This window comes from Corvus kubaryi, unplaced genomic scaffold (assembly GCF_017639235.1).
Source record: "Corvus kubaryi isolate FWS band 111438036 unplaced genomic scaffold, C.kubaryi_AGA036_p1.0 78, whole genome shotgun sequence".
Classification (NCBI taxonomy): domain Eukaryota; kingdom Metazoa; phylum Chordata; class Aves; order Passeriformes; family Corvidae; genus Corvus; species Corvus kubaryi.
This window is the reverse complement of record NW_024582065.1, coordinates 6,822,113-6,841,667: the sequence shown is the minus strand read 5'-3', so window position 1 is coordinate 6,841,667 and position 19,555 is coordinate 6,822,113. Positions and strand designations below refer to the sequence as shown.

Here is a 19,555-nt window from a genome sequence, read left to right as displayed (position 1 = left end):
CATCACTCAGCTGAGGCAGCCAACAGCTCTCAACAAAACCAGATTGCCCTTTAATCAGCCAGGGGTTGCTCTGCTGCTTTCCCAAAGTGGGCACCTCATCCCTCCCCAGTTCATCCCAGAGCTGTTATTTGCTGCAGACGTGCAGGAGCCACTTCCATGGGATGATGGCCAAGCACAGCCCACCAGAGACAACGCTGCCACTGAGTCTGCTTGCACCTTACCCACCCCTTGTCTCTTTTGGAAGGACCCACAGCAAATTACGCAGATCCGGAGCAAGGTGGTGGATCCTTTATTCCTTACCAAAAATGCACTTTTAGTAAAAAACCCCAAATCTCAGAGCGAGGATGTGGTGCAAGGACCTATTCCACCACACCTCAGGGACTCCCTTCCCTGAGGGGACACTCGGGGACAGACCTGCCCAGGGGCTCAGCCCTGAGCCAAGAGCAGCACAGACAGCAGCTCCCCCCTGAGCCTCCCGGCGTTACAGGTGCTTGGAGGGTTTTCAAGACACAAAGTAATTTCCTGCTTGAAGCAGTTGACAAATCTGCACAGAAACTAGAGAACCCTCTGTGTTTCAGGGAGATCTGACAGCTCCAGCTCAGGGCTGCTCTCCAATGTGCTTTTTCCCCCTAAATATAATGGAGAGAGGTTGCAATGAGCACTTCCCTCTGCCCCATGTCCATGTGGCTTCAGGTTTAGGACAGATATTGTGTCCTGTGACAAGTGTGATTATTAGGGTGTCTGTGCAGGGCCAGGAGCTGGACTGGATGATCCTTGTGGGTCCTCCCAACTCAGGATATTCAGTGGTTCTGACTCCGAGTGCATGCAGTGACCACATGCTGAGGAGGTGACCCAGCCCAAAGCAGGCTCCCATTCCCATCCCAAGAAACACTGGAGCCACCTCCAGCCTTCACTGCTTCCTTCCAAAAACCTCCCACAAACTTAGGGGGAAAACCTTGATGATCAAATAGTCACATAAACAGGGCAAAACCACCGAACACACATTTATGGGCTTGATGACTCTTTAGTTAAACATCATTTTGTAGCCAGAAACGTGAGAATTAAATCACCCATTCCTCCCACTGCAGCAGGACACAGCATCTCCCACAACTTCCCCTTTAGCCTCTGCACACAGGAAGCCCCCAGCCCTTATCTTTGAGAGGTTCAAACATCCAAAGGAAGGATGCACAGAATAACAGATCCATCAACACAGCTGGATGCCTCTCTCCCACCCACCCTGAGCATACCAGTTTCACATCTCTGCTCTAAATAAATCACTCCCAGCAGGGACCAAAACCCACCACAGAAACCTCTCCAAGAGCTGGTGGGACCCTATACAGTCCCCCAAAAGCATCAGCCATGCAGCTCCACGATGGATAGTCCCAGGGATAAGAACCAGCAAACCCACTTCTTCATCCTTGCTGACATCCACAGCAAAAACAAGGATCAGAGAGGGGAAAAAAAAAACAAAGCCCTGACCTTGCAGCCATATTCCCCAGCAAGCACCTTCATCATTAGCACCTGCAGCTTTTTATACCCAGATGAGCCCCACCAGCATCATCCTGCAGCTCTCCACCCACTCTGCTACAGCACCCAGCTTTGAGGGGCCCTTTTTATACTCCTCATCATCCTGAAAAGCGGCTCTTTGGGATGGAACAGGGCAAGTATTGCGTTGCAGAGGCTCACTGTACCTGGGTTTGGGAAAAAGCTGAGGCCTGGAGGGGTTAGAGTAGATACAGAATAATTTTCTCAATGAATGGAAATTCAAGTTCCTTAAGGAATTTGAAGAGGAAGGATGCTGTGAAATCATGTAGTGGAAGCAAGCCCAAATTCATGGAGCAAAGTGCAAGCAAGGGAGGAAACTGGTGGTGTCTGCTGATGGAGGGGACCAGCTCCAGGTCTGTTGTGACATCCCTGCTCACACCAACATGGTGCTGGAAATTTTTTGGATGAACTGTTCTGCCCATCCCAATATCCCCCCAGTCCATGACCTTTCTTCCTGCTGGGAAATCAGAGCCCTGAGTGCCTGAGTCAGCTGTAAAATCCCCACAGGATCAGACAGTAAAGGCAGCTCTTGGTGGTTGCAGAAGGGGAACCAGTTTGCACGGAGGGAAGACACAGCAGTTCCTGAGGTGTCACTGCAGCTCCCACGCAGGCCTGGGGATGCAGAAACCATCCACGTGTTCCAAAAAGCACCAGGGGCCCAGGGGAATGATGGAAACAAGAGGAGCACCACAGTAGTTTAGGGAAATAGACCTTTTGCTAATTAAATCCAAGCGGCTTTGGGTTCCGAGCAAGCAAGGCCCAAACGAAGCCTTTTCCTACAGCGTGAGTTCGGACCTGCAGCTGTCCCAGCACAACGCTGCCCACAGAGCCCTGTGGGGCTGGGGGGATCAGGGTGAGGGGGTAAAGGCACCCATGGTGCCCGCCCAAGGTGGCAGGGATGCTGCTCTCTCCTTTTCCATCCTCATCACTGCCCTTCATCCCCATCCCCTGCTCCTTGTGCCCACTCCACGTTCACCTCCCTCTGCTTTCCTCTCCTTCCTCTTCCCCATCTCTGTTCTATGCTGAAAACCCTTCCCCGGGGTGGCTCTGGAGACGCCCACAGATGGAATTTTCCCTTGTAAACAGCGGCAGCACTGGGCCAGTCTGACTGGTACCAGTTCCTCAACAGGAGAGATACGGCCTTAGCAAAGGGACATTTCTGCTGGTGAACACAGCTCTGCGAGGACCATCCCTGCAACTGTCACTGAGTGGGAGGGTTTGGTTTCCATCTGGGCAGGGTGAAGGCTGCAGGACACCACTGTCACCGCCACTGTCACCCCGTGGCTCTTCTCCTGCTGGTGTTCCGGCCCCCCTCAGTTTCCTGCCGAGGGGCAGTCGGGCGCGAGCCCACGAGGCACAGATTTCTCTGATTAGGCAAGGCCAGGCAGCCTCTTCCCTTTCGCTTTCAGCTGCCTCTTCCTCCCCTTCCCCTGGGCAGCCCCAGCATCCGCCCCAAGCGCAGCAGCACGGGCACCGCCACAGCCACGCACGGCCATGGAGCGCAGTGACCGCGAGCCCCTCGTCAGGAAAACGAGCTCCTCGTACCACACCTTCCCCGAGAGCACTGCCAGGAGGCTCGACAGGGAGTACCTGAGGTAAGGACCAGGCTGGGACCACAGGGTGGGCAGAGGTTGTGGCCCCCATCCTGAGGGCAGTGGGCTGGGGGAAGAGCTGTTCCGTATTCCTGCCGTTCCTGAGTTGCCTTGAGGTAGAACCTCATCCTGCCCAACGATGTGGGGTGCTGGGTGAGCCCGCCTGGGAGCACGACAGGTTTGTGTGACTCCCACGGGGGCATGAGGTGCTGCTGGGGGGCAGGGGGGCTTTGAAAGAACCTTTTCCTTGCTCTGCTGGGATGAACCGGCTGCCGCTGGGTCCGTGGTGCCACCCAGCTCCAGCTTCTGCTTTTCTTGCTTTGTTGAACCCCCTGAAAACTGCCTGGCACAGAGGGAAGCATCGGTGGAGCAGGAGCTCAGAGAAACCCAACAGCTTGGGGCTGTGCATGGCCTTCCCCCAGGAAAATCCTTCCGTGGGTGTCACCAGAGCCTCGGCAAAGGCTGCGGGAAGCAGGGTTTAAGTTTCTGCCTGCATCCAGCACGTCCTTGTCTCTCCCTCAGGAGCCTCCACAACAAGCGGCTCTACCTGGCTGTGTTTGCCGCTGTCCTGGGCAACTTCAGCTTCGGCTTCGCCCTGGTTTATCCCTCCCCCGTCATCCCTGCCCTGGAGGCTCATCCCAACCCTGTGCTGAGGCTGGACCAGCGCACAGCGCCCTGGTTCGGGGTAAGGAGCGGGGTTATCCCCGCCAGGGTGGGCCAGAGCCGGGGGATGCTCGGGGGGGATGCCAGGCTCACACAGCGCCCTGGTTTGGGGTAAGGAGCGGGGTTATCCCCGCCAGGGTGGGCCAGAGCCGGGGGGTACCCGGGGGGATGCCAGGCTCACACAGCCCCTCTCCATGCCCCGCAGTCGGTGTTCACGCTGGGAGCTGCGGCGGGCGGGCTCAGCACGATGCTGCTCAACGACTGCCTGGGCCGCAAGCTGAGCATCATGTTCTCGGCTCTGCCCTCGGCGCTGGGATACGCGCTGCTGGCCGGAGCCCAGGACCTCTGGATGCTGCTGCTGGGCCGGCTGCTGACGGGCTACGCCGGCGGAGTGACCTCCGCCTCCATCCCGGTAACGCGGCAGGGGAATGCGGGGCAGGAGGTGCTGTGGATGAGCTGGGGGCTGCAGGGCAGGAGGTGCTGTGGTGCCGTGGATGAGCTAGGGCACCCCGCTGCTTTTCGGAGGCATCAGCAGAGCCCCAGGGCTGTGTCTGGGGCACTGGGGATGGGGAGGATGCAGCAGGTCAGCAGCCAGGGATGGGGAGGATGCCCTCATTTAGCAGCCCTGGCATGGCCAGCCGGCTGAGCCCGTTGGTGCTGGACTTCCTCGCCTGCAGGAAAGACAAGGCAGGTCCTCAGTCCCTGCTCCTCCCAGCAGTTATTTCCTCCCGAACGCCACCCTCGTGTTTCACACAGAGGGGAAGGCAGGAGTTGAGTAACACCAGGGCACCTCTTTCCAGTAACGGAGTTGCTGGAGCACTTCTCCCGCACTGGGGGGAGGGAGGGAAGTGGCGATGCCGGCCAGGCTGTCCTGTCCTCTGGCCACATGCAGCTGGACCCATCAGGTCGCCACCCCGAGACCTAATTCCGCAGCAGTTTGGGTTTCCCCTGGTCACAGGGGATGACTGCGAGGTGACAGAGGGCAGGGGGCGGGTGAGGATGTGCAGCTCTGTGAAGCGTGTGTTGTCCCTCTCCAGGTTTACATCTCGGAGATCTCCCACCCGGGGGTCAGGGGGATGCTGGGTGCCTGTCCCCAGCTCATGGCAGTGCTGGGCTCCCTCGTCCTGTACGCACTGGGCAAGTACCTCCGTGGTGTCTCCGTGTGCAGGGAAAGACTGCGGGGAGAGGGAGTTAAAATAAACAACCTTCTCAGCAAGCTGAGGGCTTGTTCCCCTCGTCCCCACCACCACAGCTGCGCTGAGGGGGCTGGACAGGGTCATTCATGCCCCTTGCCCTGGTGTGTGTGCTCTGAGGGATGAACCATAGCCCACATGGACCCGTGGCCAGCGCCGTGCCCACAGATCCAGGTCCTGATGAGGCTTTGCCAGGGCTGGAGGGCAGCACATGATGATATTCCTGGGCATCACCTTTGCTGCAGGATCTTGCTGGATACTCCCAGATTTGCTGGAATTTCTCCATATAATACTGCTTGAAACACTGCTTTAGTAGGAGAAAATATGTGCAATTATTTTTTTATTATTACTATTTTTCCTGCTGGGCTTATTAAATTAACTCATTGGGGTGCCCAGGTGGAGGCAAGGCCAGGACACCCATTCCTGAGTGTTTGCCCCCTAACTGTGCTGCTCTGGCAGGGCTGGTCCTGGACTGGCGCTGGCTGGCTGTGGCCGGGGAGGTGCCGGTGCTTGCCATGGTCCTCCTGCTCTGCTTCATGCCCAACTCGCCCCGGTTCCTGCTCTCCCAGGGGAAGGAGGATGAGGCCCTGGGCTCCCTGTGCTGGCTGCGGGGTGAGGACACAGATTATGCCCGGGAGTACGAGCAGATCAAGGACAGCGTGAGGAAGCAGGTGAGGAAGCTCAGCACGGGGAGATGTAACATGAAAACTGCAAAATGGATGCCAGGTGGTTCCCATAGGTGCTAGCACCTTGTGTTTCTGCCTTTGTCCCCTCCAGAGCCGTCGGGTTTCCTGTGCTGAGCTCAAGGACCCCTTCCTTTACAAGCCCATCCTGATCGCGGCGGGAATGAGGTTCCTGCAGCAGCTCTCGGGGGTCACCTGCATCCTCGTGTACCTGCAGCCAATATTCAAGAAAACATCGGTCATCCTGGTGAGCCCTGGGCTCTGGGCCCTGCTCGGGCTGCCTGGGCTTCAGTGAGGGTTGCCCAATGCTCTCAGCTCCCTACAGACATGAAACCGCCTTTTTTAAAGTACCTGCCCTGCAAAATGCTGCATGAGGATGAGGAACAGGACAGGCCCCACTGTCTCCCTGCTCTCCTCCTCTGAGCTTCAGGCTCATCTTCTCCAGTCTCTTACTCTGAGAACAGCTCTGGCCAAGTCATCAGCCAAAGGCAGAAGCTGTAGGAACCTGTCCCTTCCGCCAGCTCAGCTTCCCCACTGGTTTTTTGCAGAAACCAGAGTACGACGCAGCTCTGGTTGGCCTGGTGCGTCTGTCCTCGGTAGCCATCGCTGCTGTGTCGATGGATAAAGCTGGGAGGAAGATCCTCCTTTTTGTATCAGGTATGGCTCTCTCTGCTTCTCCCACTCTCTTCCCAAGGGAAGCTCTTATGGAAGGATTTTCAGGAGCTCTGCAAATGTGCAGGAGTGGAAACTTCAGCCCTACAGGGCTCAGGAATGGAGGCAGGGAGGTCTCTTTCCCTTGGTGGTGGTTCAGCTCCTCAGCAGGGGCATTCCCAGGAGCTTGGCTTGGAGGGGATCACTCACCCATCATTCCCACTGTGCCTCTCTCCACAGCTGGTGTCATGTTGGTCTCCAACCTGACCATGGGGCTCTACATCCACTTCGTGCCAGCTTCTCACAATGGCACCGTGGCCAACACGACCCTGGTGAGCTCTGCCAACCTCCCTGCTGAGCCGACAAACTACATCACCCTCATCCCCCTCCTGGCAATCATGTTCTTCATCATGGGTAGGTGCAGAGAGCACAGGACTGGCCACCAGCCAGGGGAGGGTGTTTCTCACCCAAGGCAGGGTGACACGGAGCAAGGAGATTGGGTTTGGAGTTGGAAGGAAGGCAGATGTCCCTGGAAAAGCAAGAAAGATGGCATCTGAAGTCACTTTGAGGAATGACACAAATGGGGGAGATAATGATTGCTGAGGTGGCAGGGCAGGATCACACAGGGCTCTTCTGCACTCCTCAGGGGCCTTCAAAGCCTCACTCCCTTCCCCTCCTCCCCTGCAGGTTATGCCATGGGCTGGGGCCCCATCACTTGGCTGCTGATGTCGGAGATCCTCCCTCTCAAAGCCCGTGGGGTGGCCTCGGGCCTCTGTGTGGTCGTGAGCTGGCTGACAGCCTTCACCCTGACCCAGTTCTTCCTCCCAGCCGTGGTGGGTACTGCCTGGGGCGGGTCCCCTCCTCAGCCCCTCTCTGCACCAGCTCACAGCTGTTTTCTGCCCCACTTTCCAGAATGCCTTCGGCCTCGAGGTGCCCTTCCTGTTCTTTGCCGTCATCAGTGCTGGGAACATCTTATTCACAGGCTGCTGTGTCCCTGAAACCAAAGGCAGGTCCCTGGAGCAGATCGAGGCCTTTTTCAGGACTGGCCGGAGGTCGTTCCTGAGGTAGGACCTGCCCTTGCCCAGGCTCGAGGGCAAAGCAAACTTGTGCTGCTGAAAGTGGAAGCTGGAGCTCCCTGTGGGAGAGGAAGGGGCAGCAATGATCATCTTGCTCTGGCTGTAGAAGTTGCCAGCGGGAACTTTACCTTCTCTTCCTATCACCCAACACTACCTGTGGCTCTCTGCACAACCTGTCAGTTCCCGGGATGGGAGCAGGCAACCAGGGCCAGGAGACAGAGGTGCCCTGGAAGAATAAAGGTGTGGCTGTGACAGGACACCATGGTTGTCCTCTGAGAGTCTGAGGGCTTGACAGGGGCAGAGTTTACAGCTGGAGCCGTTCTGGCAAAAGCTCATCATGTAGCTGCAAGAATAAAACAGTTTTGCTTCCAACTACAAGACATTGCCTTGATTTGCACAGAAGGCAGGGATGGGAGAGGCAGAGCAGGACTGTGACAAGGGGACCACAGCAGCCTGCAGCTCCCCAGAGGAGCCTCAGGCACTCAAGGACCGTGAAAGAGGCAGAGCCAGATCTTTTGTATAAAAAGCTGCCACGTTTTATTGCTCTAAAAACACACATTACACTAGAAGCCTAATGAACAAGACCAAATACAGCTCACAAAGATGACCCAGGACAAAAGAACGGGAACAGACAAACATTCAGCTGTAGTGCAAGTGATTCCCTGTAGGAAAGACACAGTGAGTACTGACAACACCTTGTGCTAGGGTGGGTCCTTCCCACCGCGGGGTCTGACCCACCCACAAAGAGGGAGGTGGATGTGCCTCCACCACGGTTGTGTGAAGCCTCCACCTCCATCACTTTGAGATTTCAACTGCATAGTTAGTAGCAAATCAGTCTTACCCCTTTCCTGTGTGTCCTGAAAGATTAAGAACTTTTTATAAAGTATTTTTTTAGAGCTAACCCGAGGTAAAACATGGCTGCAGGAAGCGGTTGTGGCTGTGAGGAACAAATGGCCTTGCTGAGTCCAACCTGATTCCTCCCAAAAGGGCAGAAGCACAAAGGCTGGGCTGGGACATGATGTGCCCAAGCACTTGTCCAAGCTCCTGAAATGCACTTGGCACCCCGAGGGCTGGTAGAAATGCTGGCATCCTCCCATTCCTGGGACGTTCAGCCTGCTGTCACAAGGAAGCAGGGGGTAAAACAGCTTGTTTGACCCAGCCCTCCAGATGTGCCAGCTGCCATTTCACTCTCCTGCAGCAGGAGATGAGAAATCACCTAAGAGAAGATGTGCTTTATCACAGCATTAATTTAAAACAGCCTAGGACAGAGGGAGAGTGATGGGCCAAAATAAAAAACACAGAAAACATTCAGTATTAAACCTACCCTTTGCTGCTGAGACCCTTTTCCAGAAAGATGTTCAGCCCTGGCTGGAACACAACTTTTTCTAAGCATGGCCTGACTACGAGAGGTCTCAAGAGCCTCTGGTTTCCACTGACCTTCTGAAGATCAGGATTTCTGGCAGCCCTGTGCTTGAGCATTCTCTTTCTCACATGGCTATGGACCAGGTCTCGATATCTTCACTTCAGTGAAACCCTTCCCTGAAGACAGTGGGTGTTTTTTCCTGAGGAAAAAATGACAGAGATGAATTGAGCTTCCCAGGGCTCGGCCTAAGGAGGAAATGCCCCACTAGGAAATGAGGTTGGACTCTTCAGCTCCTGCAAGGACCTCAGTGGAGAAGCATTCTCTGAGTGACCTCCTTTCTTCAGCATAGAAAGTCCGAGGGCTTTTGCTACAACGTTTGGAGTCTGAGAAATCACAGTGGCTCTTTCCAGAGGTAGAATGGTCTCTTTATTCACTGCACACACAGAGAATCAATGGGTGTTACAAAAGCAGCTCCTGCCCAGAGCAGAGAGCTCTGCTCTGCTCTTCACGCCCAGTGGGCAGCCCCAGGGGACACGGAGCTGCCACGCACAAGTGGCACAGGCGTGGAAGAGTGGCACAGTGCATAAATGCTGCCCTGGCGACTGCTGTGACAGGCCACTGCTCCCCAGGGGTCCTTTCACTCTTGGGGCCAACAACTCGCTGTCCTCAGCGCATCGCCCGCCCCCGAGCTCTCACATCGTCTCCTTTCCGAGCAGAACCTCTTCCACAGAGCCCCTGTGGATCAGCCATCTGGCCTGGATGCCCTCAGCAGGGGTTGGGTTGAGCCTGGGAAACCTCCAGAGCAGGGTTTGAACTTCGTTTGTCCTTGCACAGCTCCAAGCACCCCGAGGGTGCCTCTAAACACAACTAACAACCACCATGCACTGGCATTTAACTACTGCGATGCTACTACTCTAAAGCTCCTTCCTATCTCCACCAAGCAGGCCCACACGGAGGTGAGACCATCCACTATCTGTCACTACAGCTCTTAAAAGCCATGGGTGCTGTCACCAAGCCTGTCTGCAATGGTGGCAGCATCCAGCTTGGTTCCAGCTGCACACACCAGCCAAAATTCCCAAGGGTTCCCACTCCAGACAGGCCCCTGTAGGAGTAACCACGCTTGGAGCACAGATCTGAGACACCTCCAGTCTGGCAGGCACAGACCCTTCAAGAACTGGTGGCCAAAGGCTCCAGCTTGGCTCTTTCAGAGGAGTCCCTGAGGCCCATTTTCACCTCAGGGCTGAGCTTTGCCACCCGCTCACAGTGGCAGATTGATGCAGATTGTTCCCTTGCCTCAGCCCCAGGGTCGGACCCTGCTGCCACAAAACACACGGTGACAGCACTGCTGGGACTTCTGCCTCAGTGCCAAGGGTGCAGAGCTGTGTCAAGGAGCACCCAGCACCCAGCTGCCCCAGCCCCAGGAGCCATGGCAGGAGGACAGTCAGACTAAGCCAACGAGGGTCCCACCAGTTCTGTGCTTCCTCAGAGCACCCTGGAAGTCTCAGCCCTTCACCTCTGCTTTGCCTTTCGCCTCCTGTCACTAAAGCTACTGCAGAACTACTCACAGAGCAAAGCTGTCACTACCAGAGACATTTACATGCATCACTCTGCAACATTCCTCTACTAAACACTACAGAACTCCCCACATCCCCCTGAAATCAAAGCACGTGCCCATTCCTGAGGCAGGACGCTGCCCTTGCAGCACCCACAGGTTATTCCCTCTGGAGTATCCCAGATTCCTCCTGCAGCACCCATCCCTGCAGGCAGCAGGAGCCTGTGGGCCAATGGCCCATGCACTGCATTCAGCACCAGGGATCAGCCCAGGGCTGGGGGCTCCAAACCAGCACAGCTTTTATGGAAAAAAGCTGCCTTTATGGAAAAAATCCAGGCTGGTGGTGCCTGCTCTGCATCCCAGACAAGGGGTGTCAGAGCAATCCCAGTTCAAAGGCCGGGAGGAATGGGGCTTAGCACAAAAAGGGCCACATCCAGCTGCAAGGGCCTCTGGAAATCCTAACCAGTGTGAATCCTCACAGCTCCTGAGCCCCAGGGCAGAAGCAGCAGCTCACAGGAGCCAGCTTGAGGAATGGCAGGGTCTAAAGAGAGTTCTCAGCATGGGCTGAGACCCCTCTGACAGACAGCACCCGGCCTCCAGCAGCATTTCTCAGACCACAGCACAACCCCTCTGTACCCAACGATTCAAATGGGGACACAGAGTGCTGGTGGCTTCCCCAATTCAGCAGTTACAGCCCAGTTTTCCTCCCTTCTCTCTCCCAGAAGAGGGGGGAAACACAGTTTGTCAAGCTTGTGGGCCAGAACAAGACAAAGGGGTCAAAGGACAACACACTTCTTTGCAAGAGTCTGAGAAACACTCTGAAGGCTGAAATTGGATTTTGCAGCAGCCAGGGCTGTCCCTGGATTCAGAGATCCCTGGTGAAATGAGGCAGCCCTGTGAAGGACAGGAAACAGAGCACTCCTTTCTCCTATATCCAGAGAAAATGAGCCCCATCAAAATACTTAAATAACTAGAAATAAATTATTCCCCTTTTTCCTAATCAAAACAAAAAGCAACCATATAAAAATCAAATAAATTAAAATCCCCAGGACGAACTGTGACGAGAAGAGGGGGATCTGGACTTAGTGAGCAGTTTTGTACCTCGTGGTACAAAGCAAACAGAAAATAAAATGTGAAAACCACAGAGAGTGCCTGGAATAATAAAGTAAAACATCCCAGCTGTCCACACTGAAGTGGTGCAGCCACCTCTCTGCTTGCACAGGAAGGATGTGCCACCTTCCCATACAAAACCAGCTCTGGATTAATGCAAAAATTCACAGTCCCAAAGACGAAGGCCGTACCAGGCAAGCAAAGAGCAGGTCCCTTCACAGAGGGATGCAGGGAGGTAACAGAGCAGAGTCCCAGCCTAACGAGGCAGGAATGCTCTTGCACATCTGTACCCTCACACCAGCAAAAAATCCCGCCTGGCTTGAGAAGCAACGCCCTTTTCAGCTGAGGTACAGCACACCTTGTTTCCCTTCTCCCCCAGTAAAACAGCGAGGCTTAAGAAATGTGCCCTTATTAAGACAAAGTAATTAATTCTTATAATTCAAGTAAATTGCAGTAACTGCCTGCAGCTGTATCCAGAGGAAGCAGGGACTGTGCTTTGTAGGCCCCAGGATCTGCCCAGCAGCTCTGGCAGCTCCCCTGCAGAGATGGATTTTATCTTTATATGGGTTTTTGCTGGAAGTCCTTTCCTGTGCAGCGACGCCTCCAGTGCCTGGTCTCATATTAAAATAGACCCAGTGGAAGAAGACCAAGCTAAAGCACCAGGGGGTTTTGCAAACCCTGGTTTAGGTGTTGTGCCTGGGAAGGGCCATCCCAGAGAGTGTTCCTAAACACAGAACCTGCACTGGCAGGTCCTCTGTCCCTCCTCAGCCATCCAGAGGGCAGTTCCCAAAGGGGCACTCCAAAAAAAAAAAAGGCTGGGAAAGCAGCACTTAGAGAGCCAGCACCTCTGCAGCAAAAAGAAAAAAAAAGATTAAAAAATGAGATATTGGGTGGAGGGTTGAGAGAGGAAGCAACGTGCTGAGGTCTGGCTGCTGGTGTGAGGAGAGGACACAGCCTGCCCCAGCCCCTGAGATTTCCAGTTGCTGCAGTGTCCAGGGAAATCGTGGTGTAGCAGGGAGTGGAGCAGACAGAGGGAAGGGCAGAGTGGATTTCCACATCTTCACCATCTCAGTGTCCAGGAGAGGCTGCCCCGAGCTCGTGTCCTTCAGAGAGCCTGTCCCTCCAGGGTCCCCGTGAGCTTCTCTTCATCCATCTGCTTCTGCTGCTGGTGGATGCGGGCGTAGGAAATGGCATCTCCCCTGTGGAGAGAAGGGAGAGCGTGGGGATGGCAGAGACATGGCCCAGCTGGGGCCTGGCTCTCCATGCCAAGGGATTCCAGGAGGGAAACCAGACTTGCTGTCCCTCTCCAATCCCCCAAAGCTGCTCTCTGCCCCAGAGCTGGGTCCATCCACCCAACAGCTGCAGAAAGAGGAGTGGGACCCTCAGGACAACCTGGTCTGGATTCCCAAAAGCTCAGAGCTTCAGCAACCCCCAGGACCTTCCCTCCCAGGGCTCTGAGATGAGGCAGATTTTCTCTGGCCACATTTACCCCTCAGCCCAGTTTGTGCAAGAGGAAAGCAGAGACTTAGAGAGGCAGATGGGGCAAGGCCTGGAGCTCCATCTCCCCCTTCCCTGCCCTCCACGAGCAGCTGGACCTCTCTTACTTCTTTCCAAGCGCTGACAGGCCGTAGAGCACCCCGGTGGCGAAGGCGATGGCGTTGCCGAAGAGAGTGGTCAGCGTCAGGCTGAGCATGACGGGGAACACAGCCATCCTGGAAGACAGGGGCAGCCCTCAGAGCCGGGCCCCGCTCCCCACGGGATGCAGGGATGTTCATTCCCCAGGATGTGTGCACCACCATCCCCCAGGAGCATCCTCCTCACCCGCAGTAGAAAGCTGCTTTCTGCCAGGCCCGCAGCCTGTCGGCCCTCGCGGACACGGCGTTGGCGAACTCGATGAACTGGCAACAGAAAGGGGCCTCACACAGGAACAGGATGAAGGCGTTGAGCCTCCAGAGAGAGCAAACCAGAGTTAATCCTGCTGGGTAGTCACCCAGAGTGAGGGTCAGCAATGCCCCCCAGCCCCACAGAGACCGGACATTCCATGCTCCATGCAGGTGAAGGAAATGGTGAGGCTGGACCCCACTGTGCTCCCCCCTGCATCTTGATAATTTCCAAACTTCCAAGCCCTGCTGCCCCAGACTTATTTCGGACAAGGGTATCTCAGTATTTACCTAAAAATGCGTAAAGAAGTCATATAAATAGAATAACCTAACATTTCAACCTGCCTGATGGAGCAAGATCTGGCAATTCCCAGAGTATGACGGGCATTTCACTCCCATCCACTGCCCACGTAGGGCAGATCTGTCCCCTTCAGTGGGCTCTGGTTAACAACACCTCCCTCCCAGCAGGAAAATGAAAAGAAACTCTGCTCACATCATCCACACACCGGCTGCAATGTTCAGGGGGTTGATGGTGACACAGTTCCAGAGACCAGCAAAGGCACAGGCTGGAAAGAAAGAGGCTTTCAGTGACCACAAAGACCAACCCCATGCGCCCTTGGTCTGCACTGTGGGCACTGCACAGCAGCACAGGAGGGGGGGCAGAAAGGTCTGGTGGCCCAAAAGGAGCCTGGAATGCTGGGAAGAGCCCTCCTCTGGTATCCTTTTGCTCTGAGTGCTGTTCCAACAATTATTTCCCTTGTGTTGAACAGCATTTGCTTCCACATGGAGCCCAGGACGTGCACCTGGATTTTGTGTGCCAAGGAATTACTGCTTTGTCCCAAGGTGGACAGGCAGTGCCAGCAGGCTCCATCTCCGAGCAGCACAGGGCAAGTTCAGCACACACAGGACTTGCACAGAGGCAAATAATAAACGCAGCAGAGGTGAACCCAGCCTCTGCCACTCGCTGCTGCTTCTGTGCAGCTTCACCAGACACGGGCAGAAAAGAGCCAAGTTTGGGTCTCTGATAACACAAAAGCAAGTGAATAAAGCCCAAAATAATCCTGGCTCTGTAACTCAGGGAGGGGAATCAGGCAGCAGCAACCAAGCTGAGCTGCATCCACCTCCTTGCTGCCTCATTAAACTTGCAGAGTGTTCCCGGCACCTGATATGGCTCCTTCCCTCTGCCAATGCCGGAGCCGGCACCGGGAACTCGAGCCCAAGTGGGAGGGCAGGAACACGGGCTGAGTAAACAACATCACACTGCAAAACTCCAGCTAAAATTAATTCTATAGCCTTTAAAGCCTGTCTTGGGGATGATGGAGAGCAGCAGAGTCCCTCTCTGAGGATGAGACCAGCCCTGGATTGGGGATTTCAAGTGTATGCTAAGGGCATCCCTGAGCAGAGCTGCTGTGAGCAGCCCTGACCTTCAAAAGCCTGGCACATGCTTGCAAGGTTTCTTTTAAACAGTCAGTGCTGAATCCTCAAAGTTCCTTTAAAAATAGTTATCCTCGTTTACCAGGCTGGGAAGCAGAATTTCAGGCAAGGTCATCGAAGGTCATCCCACAAGCAAATGACATCCTGGTCTTAGGAAACACCAAAAAACGTTATTTTTTAACACTTCCTAGAACTAATTCCACAGGACCCAAAATCTTTTCGAGAATCCTGCAAGAACAAGATCAGCTAGCAGAGGGGATACACCAGAGGATGTGTTAGTACCTGTGCTCCATGGGCATTTCTCATCCTCCCATCCCACAGGGACAGGTGTCAGTGTCCCCACATTGCAGGGGAAACTGAGGCACTGGGGTGGGATGATCTGTTCATGGTCACACTTGCAAACAGCTGGAGAGGAGCAACGGCAAGCAGGATTCCTGGGAGCTGGAAAAGCAATGGCAAGCAGGATTCCTGGGAGCTGTGGGCACAACACGGGTGGTTCCAATTCCCTGTGACCACCAAACCCTTGGATGCTGATGGAAGAGGAGCTTGGGGGAAGCATTTGTTATCCCCCAGGAAAGGACACCCCTGACAATAATGCTGAGTGACTTTCTGGCACTTTATAATCAGCAGAACAGCAAAGCCTCTCAGCTATCCCCACAACACAGCCAGGGCTGGGGCAGGACCCTGCCTTGCTGAGCAGCACAGCAGAGCACAGAGGTCTGGGCAGTTCCCAGCAGGTCTCCACCACACAACAAACCAAGGGAAGCAGAATGTTCTTTTCCAAGCAAGTTTTTTTCCCTAATCAAACCGACCAGGGGTTGTTTTGCCACGGTTCTGGTTTGGTTTTGTCCTCAAACACTCCAAAACAACCCTGCAGCAGTCCTGGCTCAGCAACCACCCCGCTTGCCAGAGGACTAATGACCCAGGAAGCAGAGCTGAGCAAGCCCCACGTCAGCAGGAAAGGAGTCAAAGGTTTGGGATCACAGGAGCACTGCCCCCAGAGCTGCTGCCAACAGCCACAGAGACACAGAACAACTCGGTGACCTTGGGTCTCCTTTGCAGAGCTGCTCATCCCACAGCAGCCTGGAACATCCTTGTCCCGCCGGGGCAGGATCAGCTCCTGAGGCAGGAACCTGATCCCACCCCTGCCAAGCCAGAGGCTTCTTTTTGAAAGATTTTCTTTTTGAACGCAGGCCTCACAACAGGCTTAAAATGCAGATAATGCTCAGTGGCACGTAAGCTATGGGAGACAGACAGTTCTGCCATTTGTTTAACTGCTGTCCCATCCCGAATCCCTGAGGAAGCACAAATAACTGGGAGCTAAAATGAGGGGGGAAGGACACCCTTCCCTACAAAGGCTCTATTCATTTCCAGCAGCTGGTCACTGTCCTCAACACAAACTTATTTTTGCTCCTAGAGCGTTTTACAAAAGCCACAGGCTCTCCTCGTCCCATTACAAACAGGAACACAAGGGAGAGAAGGGACTTGGCCAAGGTCACCAAGCCAGAGCGTGCAAGAGCCAGAAGCGGATCCTGAACCTTGTCTGTCTGGTTCTTGCTCCAGCCCTCGGATTTTTCTGGCTGAAGCAAGTTGTGGCTGCAGGTGTTTGCATGTGGCAGATGTTGTCTGCTGGTCTCACCTCCGCTAACGATGTTTCTCTTCCTTTCTGAGGGAATTTTTCCTTCTGTAAGAAATAATCCAGCACCACAATCCAGTTGCTCACAATCCTTATAAATTAGTTCTGTTCTTTCACAGCGAGCTGTGAGAACAGCAGCAAACCTTAGCCATGCTGGATTATTCATCACCTCTTCTCCAAACCATCCACCTTCAACAAGGTGATGCTGAACAAGCAGCATTTTGAAGAGGAATGTTGGTAGCATGGGGCACTGTTTGTTTTTTTCCACAATCTCCCTTTTCCCTGCTCATAAGGGGAGTTTGTGCCTCGTTCTCTGCCTGATAAAGAGACAGTCAGGGCTCCAGAGCAAGCTGTCACTCCCCAGATCTTTGGCAAACCCTCTTAAGAACCTGGCTCTTCTTCCAAAAGCTTCTCCCAGACTCACCCAAATACATAAAACTCTCATCTTTCCTGTAAAAACAAGCCACGAGTTCGCAGAGCCGTGAACAAAAGGTTGGGAAAATAATCCAAGTATAATTCAGCTGCTTTGAAACATAAAGACAGAGAGGGGGAAAAAAATAAACTTGCACTTTGAAGGCACTCAGGAGCAGCTCTAGCACGAGGCTGGCAGTGCCACCAGCGTGACCCATCAGCTCCTCACCCTCCATCCACGTCACCTTGAGCTCTGCACGGGACAGAAGCGCAGGAAAAGCGCCGAGGCTCCAGCTACAGCCACAGCCCGTGGGAAAGATGCTGCTGCTCTGAACCCCCACCTGGGACTGCTCCACAGACACTTCCCAGCTGGTTCTCCTGGCTGCCGGCCGGGCCAGGAGCGCGGGGGCCTCCGGCAGGGCACGGCGAGGCCGCGGCGTTTGGCCCCATCAGAGCAGTCCCACCAAATCCTGTCACACCTCCAGAATTTCAGCACCTAGGACATGAAACGGTGAGAGCAGCACATGTTTTACCAGCCCGGCCAAAAAGGGCTGTCAGGAGCCTGCCCAGCGATAGCACAGGGTGCAAATGTCAGCTCCAAAAACACCGTGGGGTTGTGCAGCCCAGACCCGAGGCAAAAGGCAGGCATGGGAAGGGGCAGGGGGAGAGGGGAATCAGACACAAAGCTGCAGCTGATGGAATAAATCAGGGCTGACTGCACTGGCTGAGAAATCCTCTTGTTTAACTTGAAGTCGTGGACCTGAAGCAGAAGAAATTCTCCATCCTGTGCTCTGCAGGAGATCAGACTAAGCGGTCATAACAGTCCCTCCCGCTTTTAAGAGCTATTAATCTCTCCACAGAATGTAGCAAAACAGCACTCCAGGACAGGCTGATTCCTGGCAAAGTTGCTGAGACTCTTTCCCTGGGAAAATTTTTTTCAGCAGCAGGTAATTCCGAGCTCAGCCAACTCACTCTGCGTCTGCAGCTCCATTCTCTGTGTCCTACCCAACCCCTTAAAAACACACAGCACAAACCAAAAGCATTCTTCGCCTTCAGTAAAACCCACGGGCAGGCCTTCTGCAATCAGCAACAGGAGTAACAGGAAACACGCTCTGACAGTCAGGATGGGGGGGAAAAAAAAACAAGTTGCAGGAACATATAAACACCCAAAAGTCAAATAGGATGAACCAAACCCTGTGGCCGCTCTTCTAGCCCTCACCTGACCCCTCTGGGCCTGGTGCTCACAGTAAAATCATCTAATTTGCCTGCCCACAGCCCTCCTGCAGCAGCAGGGGCTCAGCTGCCGCTCCCATCGCTGCCAGGAGTGCCGTGCCCAAGGAGAAGCTCGGGGATTTGCCCCGGGTGCCAAAGCTCAGCAGGTCCGGTGAGCACACAGCACATCCCCCGTGGGCAGCTGAAGCCACCCCGCTCCAGGCACGGCCCCCGCTCTCCCTTCGGCCCCAAACACAGCAAAGCGGCGGCCAGAGCCGGCACCAACCCACGAGCCCCAAAGCCCTTCGCGGCACAGCCGCCCTGCACCGAAGGCGGCAGGAGCCCCAGACGAGCTCTGTCATGCAGGAGGGGGAGCTTTTGGCTGCCAGGGAAGGGGATACTCACACATGCCCCCGATGACCCCGGCAATCCTGCAGAGCCACCTGTACCACCAGGTCATGCCCTCCTCGGCGGAGGCAGCCGCTGGCTCGGGGGCTGCTGCTGGGAACTGCTCATCCTGCGAGCTCATCTCCCCCCGGCTGCCGGCGGCTCAGCGCCCTGCTGCCCACCCGAGCGCCAGGCGACACCCCCTCCTCCAGCCAGCCCAGGGGACAGCCCCTAAAGCCAGGCCTGTCCCCGTGTCCCCATGCAGGGCCCGGCCCCCCAGGGCTGACAATGGAGGGGCTCTGGCTGCGGAGCGATGCCAGCGGCCCTGGAGCTGCTCCAGTGCGTCCCGAGCTGCATTGTGGGTCCCCCCCGGCAGCAGGCAGGGCTTTGCCTTTGATGTCACTCGCATTAAAGGGCTGTGGGCAGAGCTCTGCTGCACGGATTCATCGGCACAGACACCGCCACGCACCCCGCGCCTGGGGCTGCGGGCACGGCAGCTCTGGATGCCGCCTGTTATCCAGGCAAGCCGGTGTTTGCTTTTCCAGGATGGGAAACAGGAATCCTCGCAGTGATGGGAATTGAACGCTGTTACAAAATCGTGCCCTCCAGGTTAAGAGGGTCGCGCTCCCCGGATCTGACTGGAATCAGGTTTTCTCCCTAGAAAATGGGAGCAGAAGTAGCACTTTGTAAGTAGATACCCCAGCTGGCAGCCCGTTGGTGTCCAAACAAATGGGACAGGGGAACACCCTGAATTCTCCTAAACTATGAAGGCAACAGCTGCATTTTGTGCAGATGAACATGGAGCACAACCAGAGCCCGATCTGGAACAATAAATAGCAGTGAGACTTGGGATCCAGAGCAGAGTGGGAAGACAGATCCCATCTGCTAAAAGGTTACAGAAAAAGGATTAAGGAAAGGATGTCTTTTCTTTACCATCTCCTGTCAGACAGGAAATGAAGGCCCAGGGCCTGCATCACCCACGCACTGCAGTGGGATAGCTGATGTCTCCAGCTCCTCGAGGATCTCACTTCAGGATTCTACTTTCTGGCTCTTCCAGGAATGGAACGTAAATCTGGAGGCTGGCAAGCAGAAAACTCCAGGTTTAACCAGCAAAAAAAAAAAAAAAAAAAACACCAACTGTTAATTAAGAAGAATATTTGTGGTTGT

General features: G+C 54.9%; 2 protein-coding genes across 5 annotated transcripts; one reads left to right on the top strand and one right to left on the bottom strand.

The window, feature by feature from the left end:
* The first annotated feature begins 2,679 nt into the window (after nt 1–2,679).
* Nucleotides 2,680–7,796, top strand: SLC2A6 (solute carrier family 2 member 6). Its single transcript, XM_042052732.1, has 10 exons — nt 2,680–3,140; nt 3,660–3,822; nt 4,006–4,212; nt 4,838–4,937; nt 5,453–5,664; nt 5,771–5,923; nt 6,225–6,333; nt 6,568–6,741; nt 7,015–7,160; nt 7,240–7,796. The coding sequence occupies exons 1-10, from the start codon at nt 3,040–3,042 to the stop codon at nt 7,393–7,395; spliced, it is 1,521 nt and encodes a 506-aa protein (XP_041908666.1). The 5' UTR covers nt 2,680–3,039; the 3' UTR covers nt 7,396–7,796.
* A 120-nt stretch (nt 7,797–7,916) lies between these two features.
* CACFD1 (calcium channel flower domain containing 1) lies at nt 7,917–19,501 on the bottom strand. 4 transcript variants are annotated; one of them, XM_042052737.1, is made up of 6 exons: nt 19,322–19,501; nt 17,131–17,285; nt 13,802–13,874; nt 13,250–13,375; nt 13,033–13,140; nt 7,917–12,627 (listed from the first exon to the last, which is right to left on the bottom strand). In XM_042052737.1, the coding sequence occupies exons 2-6, from the start codon at nt 17,237–17,239 to the stop codon at nt 12,534–12,536; spliced, it is 510 nt and encodes a 169-aa protein (XP_041908671.1). In that variant the 5' UTR covers nt 17,240–17,285; nt 19,322–19,501; the 3' UTR covers nt 7,917–12,533. The 4 variants fall into 4 exon arrangements, with proteins under 4 accessions (XP_041908671.1, XP_041908672.1, XP_041908670.1 ...); XM_042052738.1 differs by lacking the exon at nt 19,322–19,501 and adding an exon at nt 18,407–18,492; XM_042052736.1 differs by lacking the exons at nt 17,131–17,285; nt 19,322–19,501 and adding an exon at nt 18,407–19,303.
* Between the last annotated feature and the right edge of the window lie 54 nt (nt 19,502–19,555).

Bases quoted from the DNA above. Each gene is read 5' to 3' on its own strand.
- SLC2A6 (XM_042052732.1), top strand. From the start codon at position 3,040: ATGGAGCGCAGTGACCGCGAGCCCCTCGTCAGGAAAACGAGCTCCTCG. The intron at 3,823-4,005 runs GTAAGGAGCGGG...CATGCCCCGCAG, and splicing joins GCACAGCGCCCTGGTTCGGG to TCGGTGTTCACGCTGGGAGC. The intron at 6,742-7,014 runs GTAGGTGCAGAG...CCTCCCCTGCAG, and splicing joins AATCATGTTCTTCATCATGG to GTTATGCCATGGGCTGGGGC.
- CACFD1 (XM_042052734.1), bottom strand. From the start codon at position 15,301: ATGCTTCCCCCAAGCTCCTCTTCCATCAGCATCCAAGGGTTTGGTGGT. The intron at 13,875-15,024 runs GTACTAACACAT...CTTTCTTTCCAG, and splicing joins GAAATGCCCATGGAGCACAG to CCTGTGCCTTTGCTGGTCTC. The intron at 13,376-13,801 runs GTGAGCAGAGTT...CTCTCTCTGGAG, and splicing joins GCAGCCGGTGTGTGGATGAT to GCTCAACGCCTTCATCCTGT.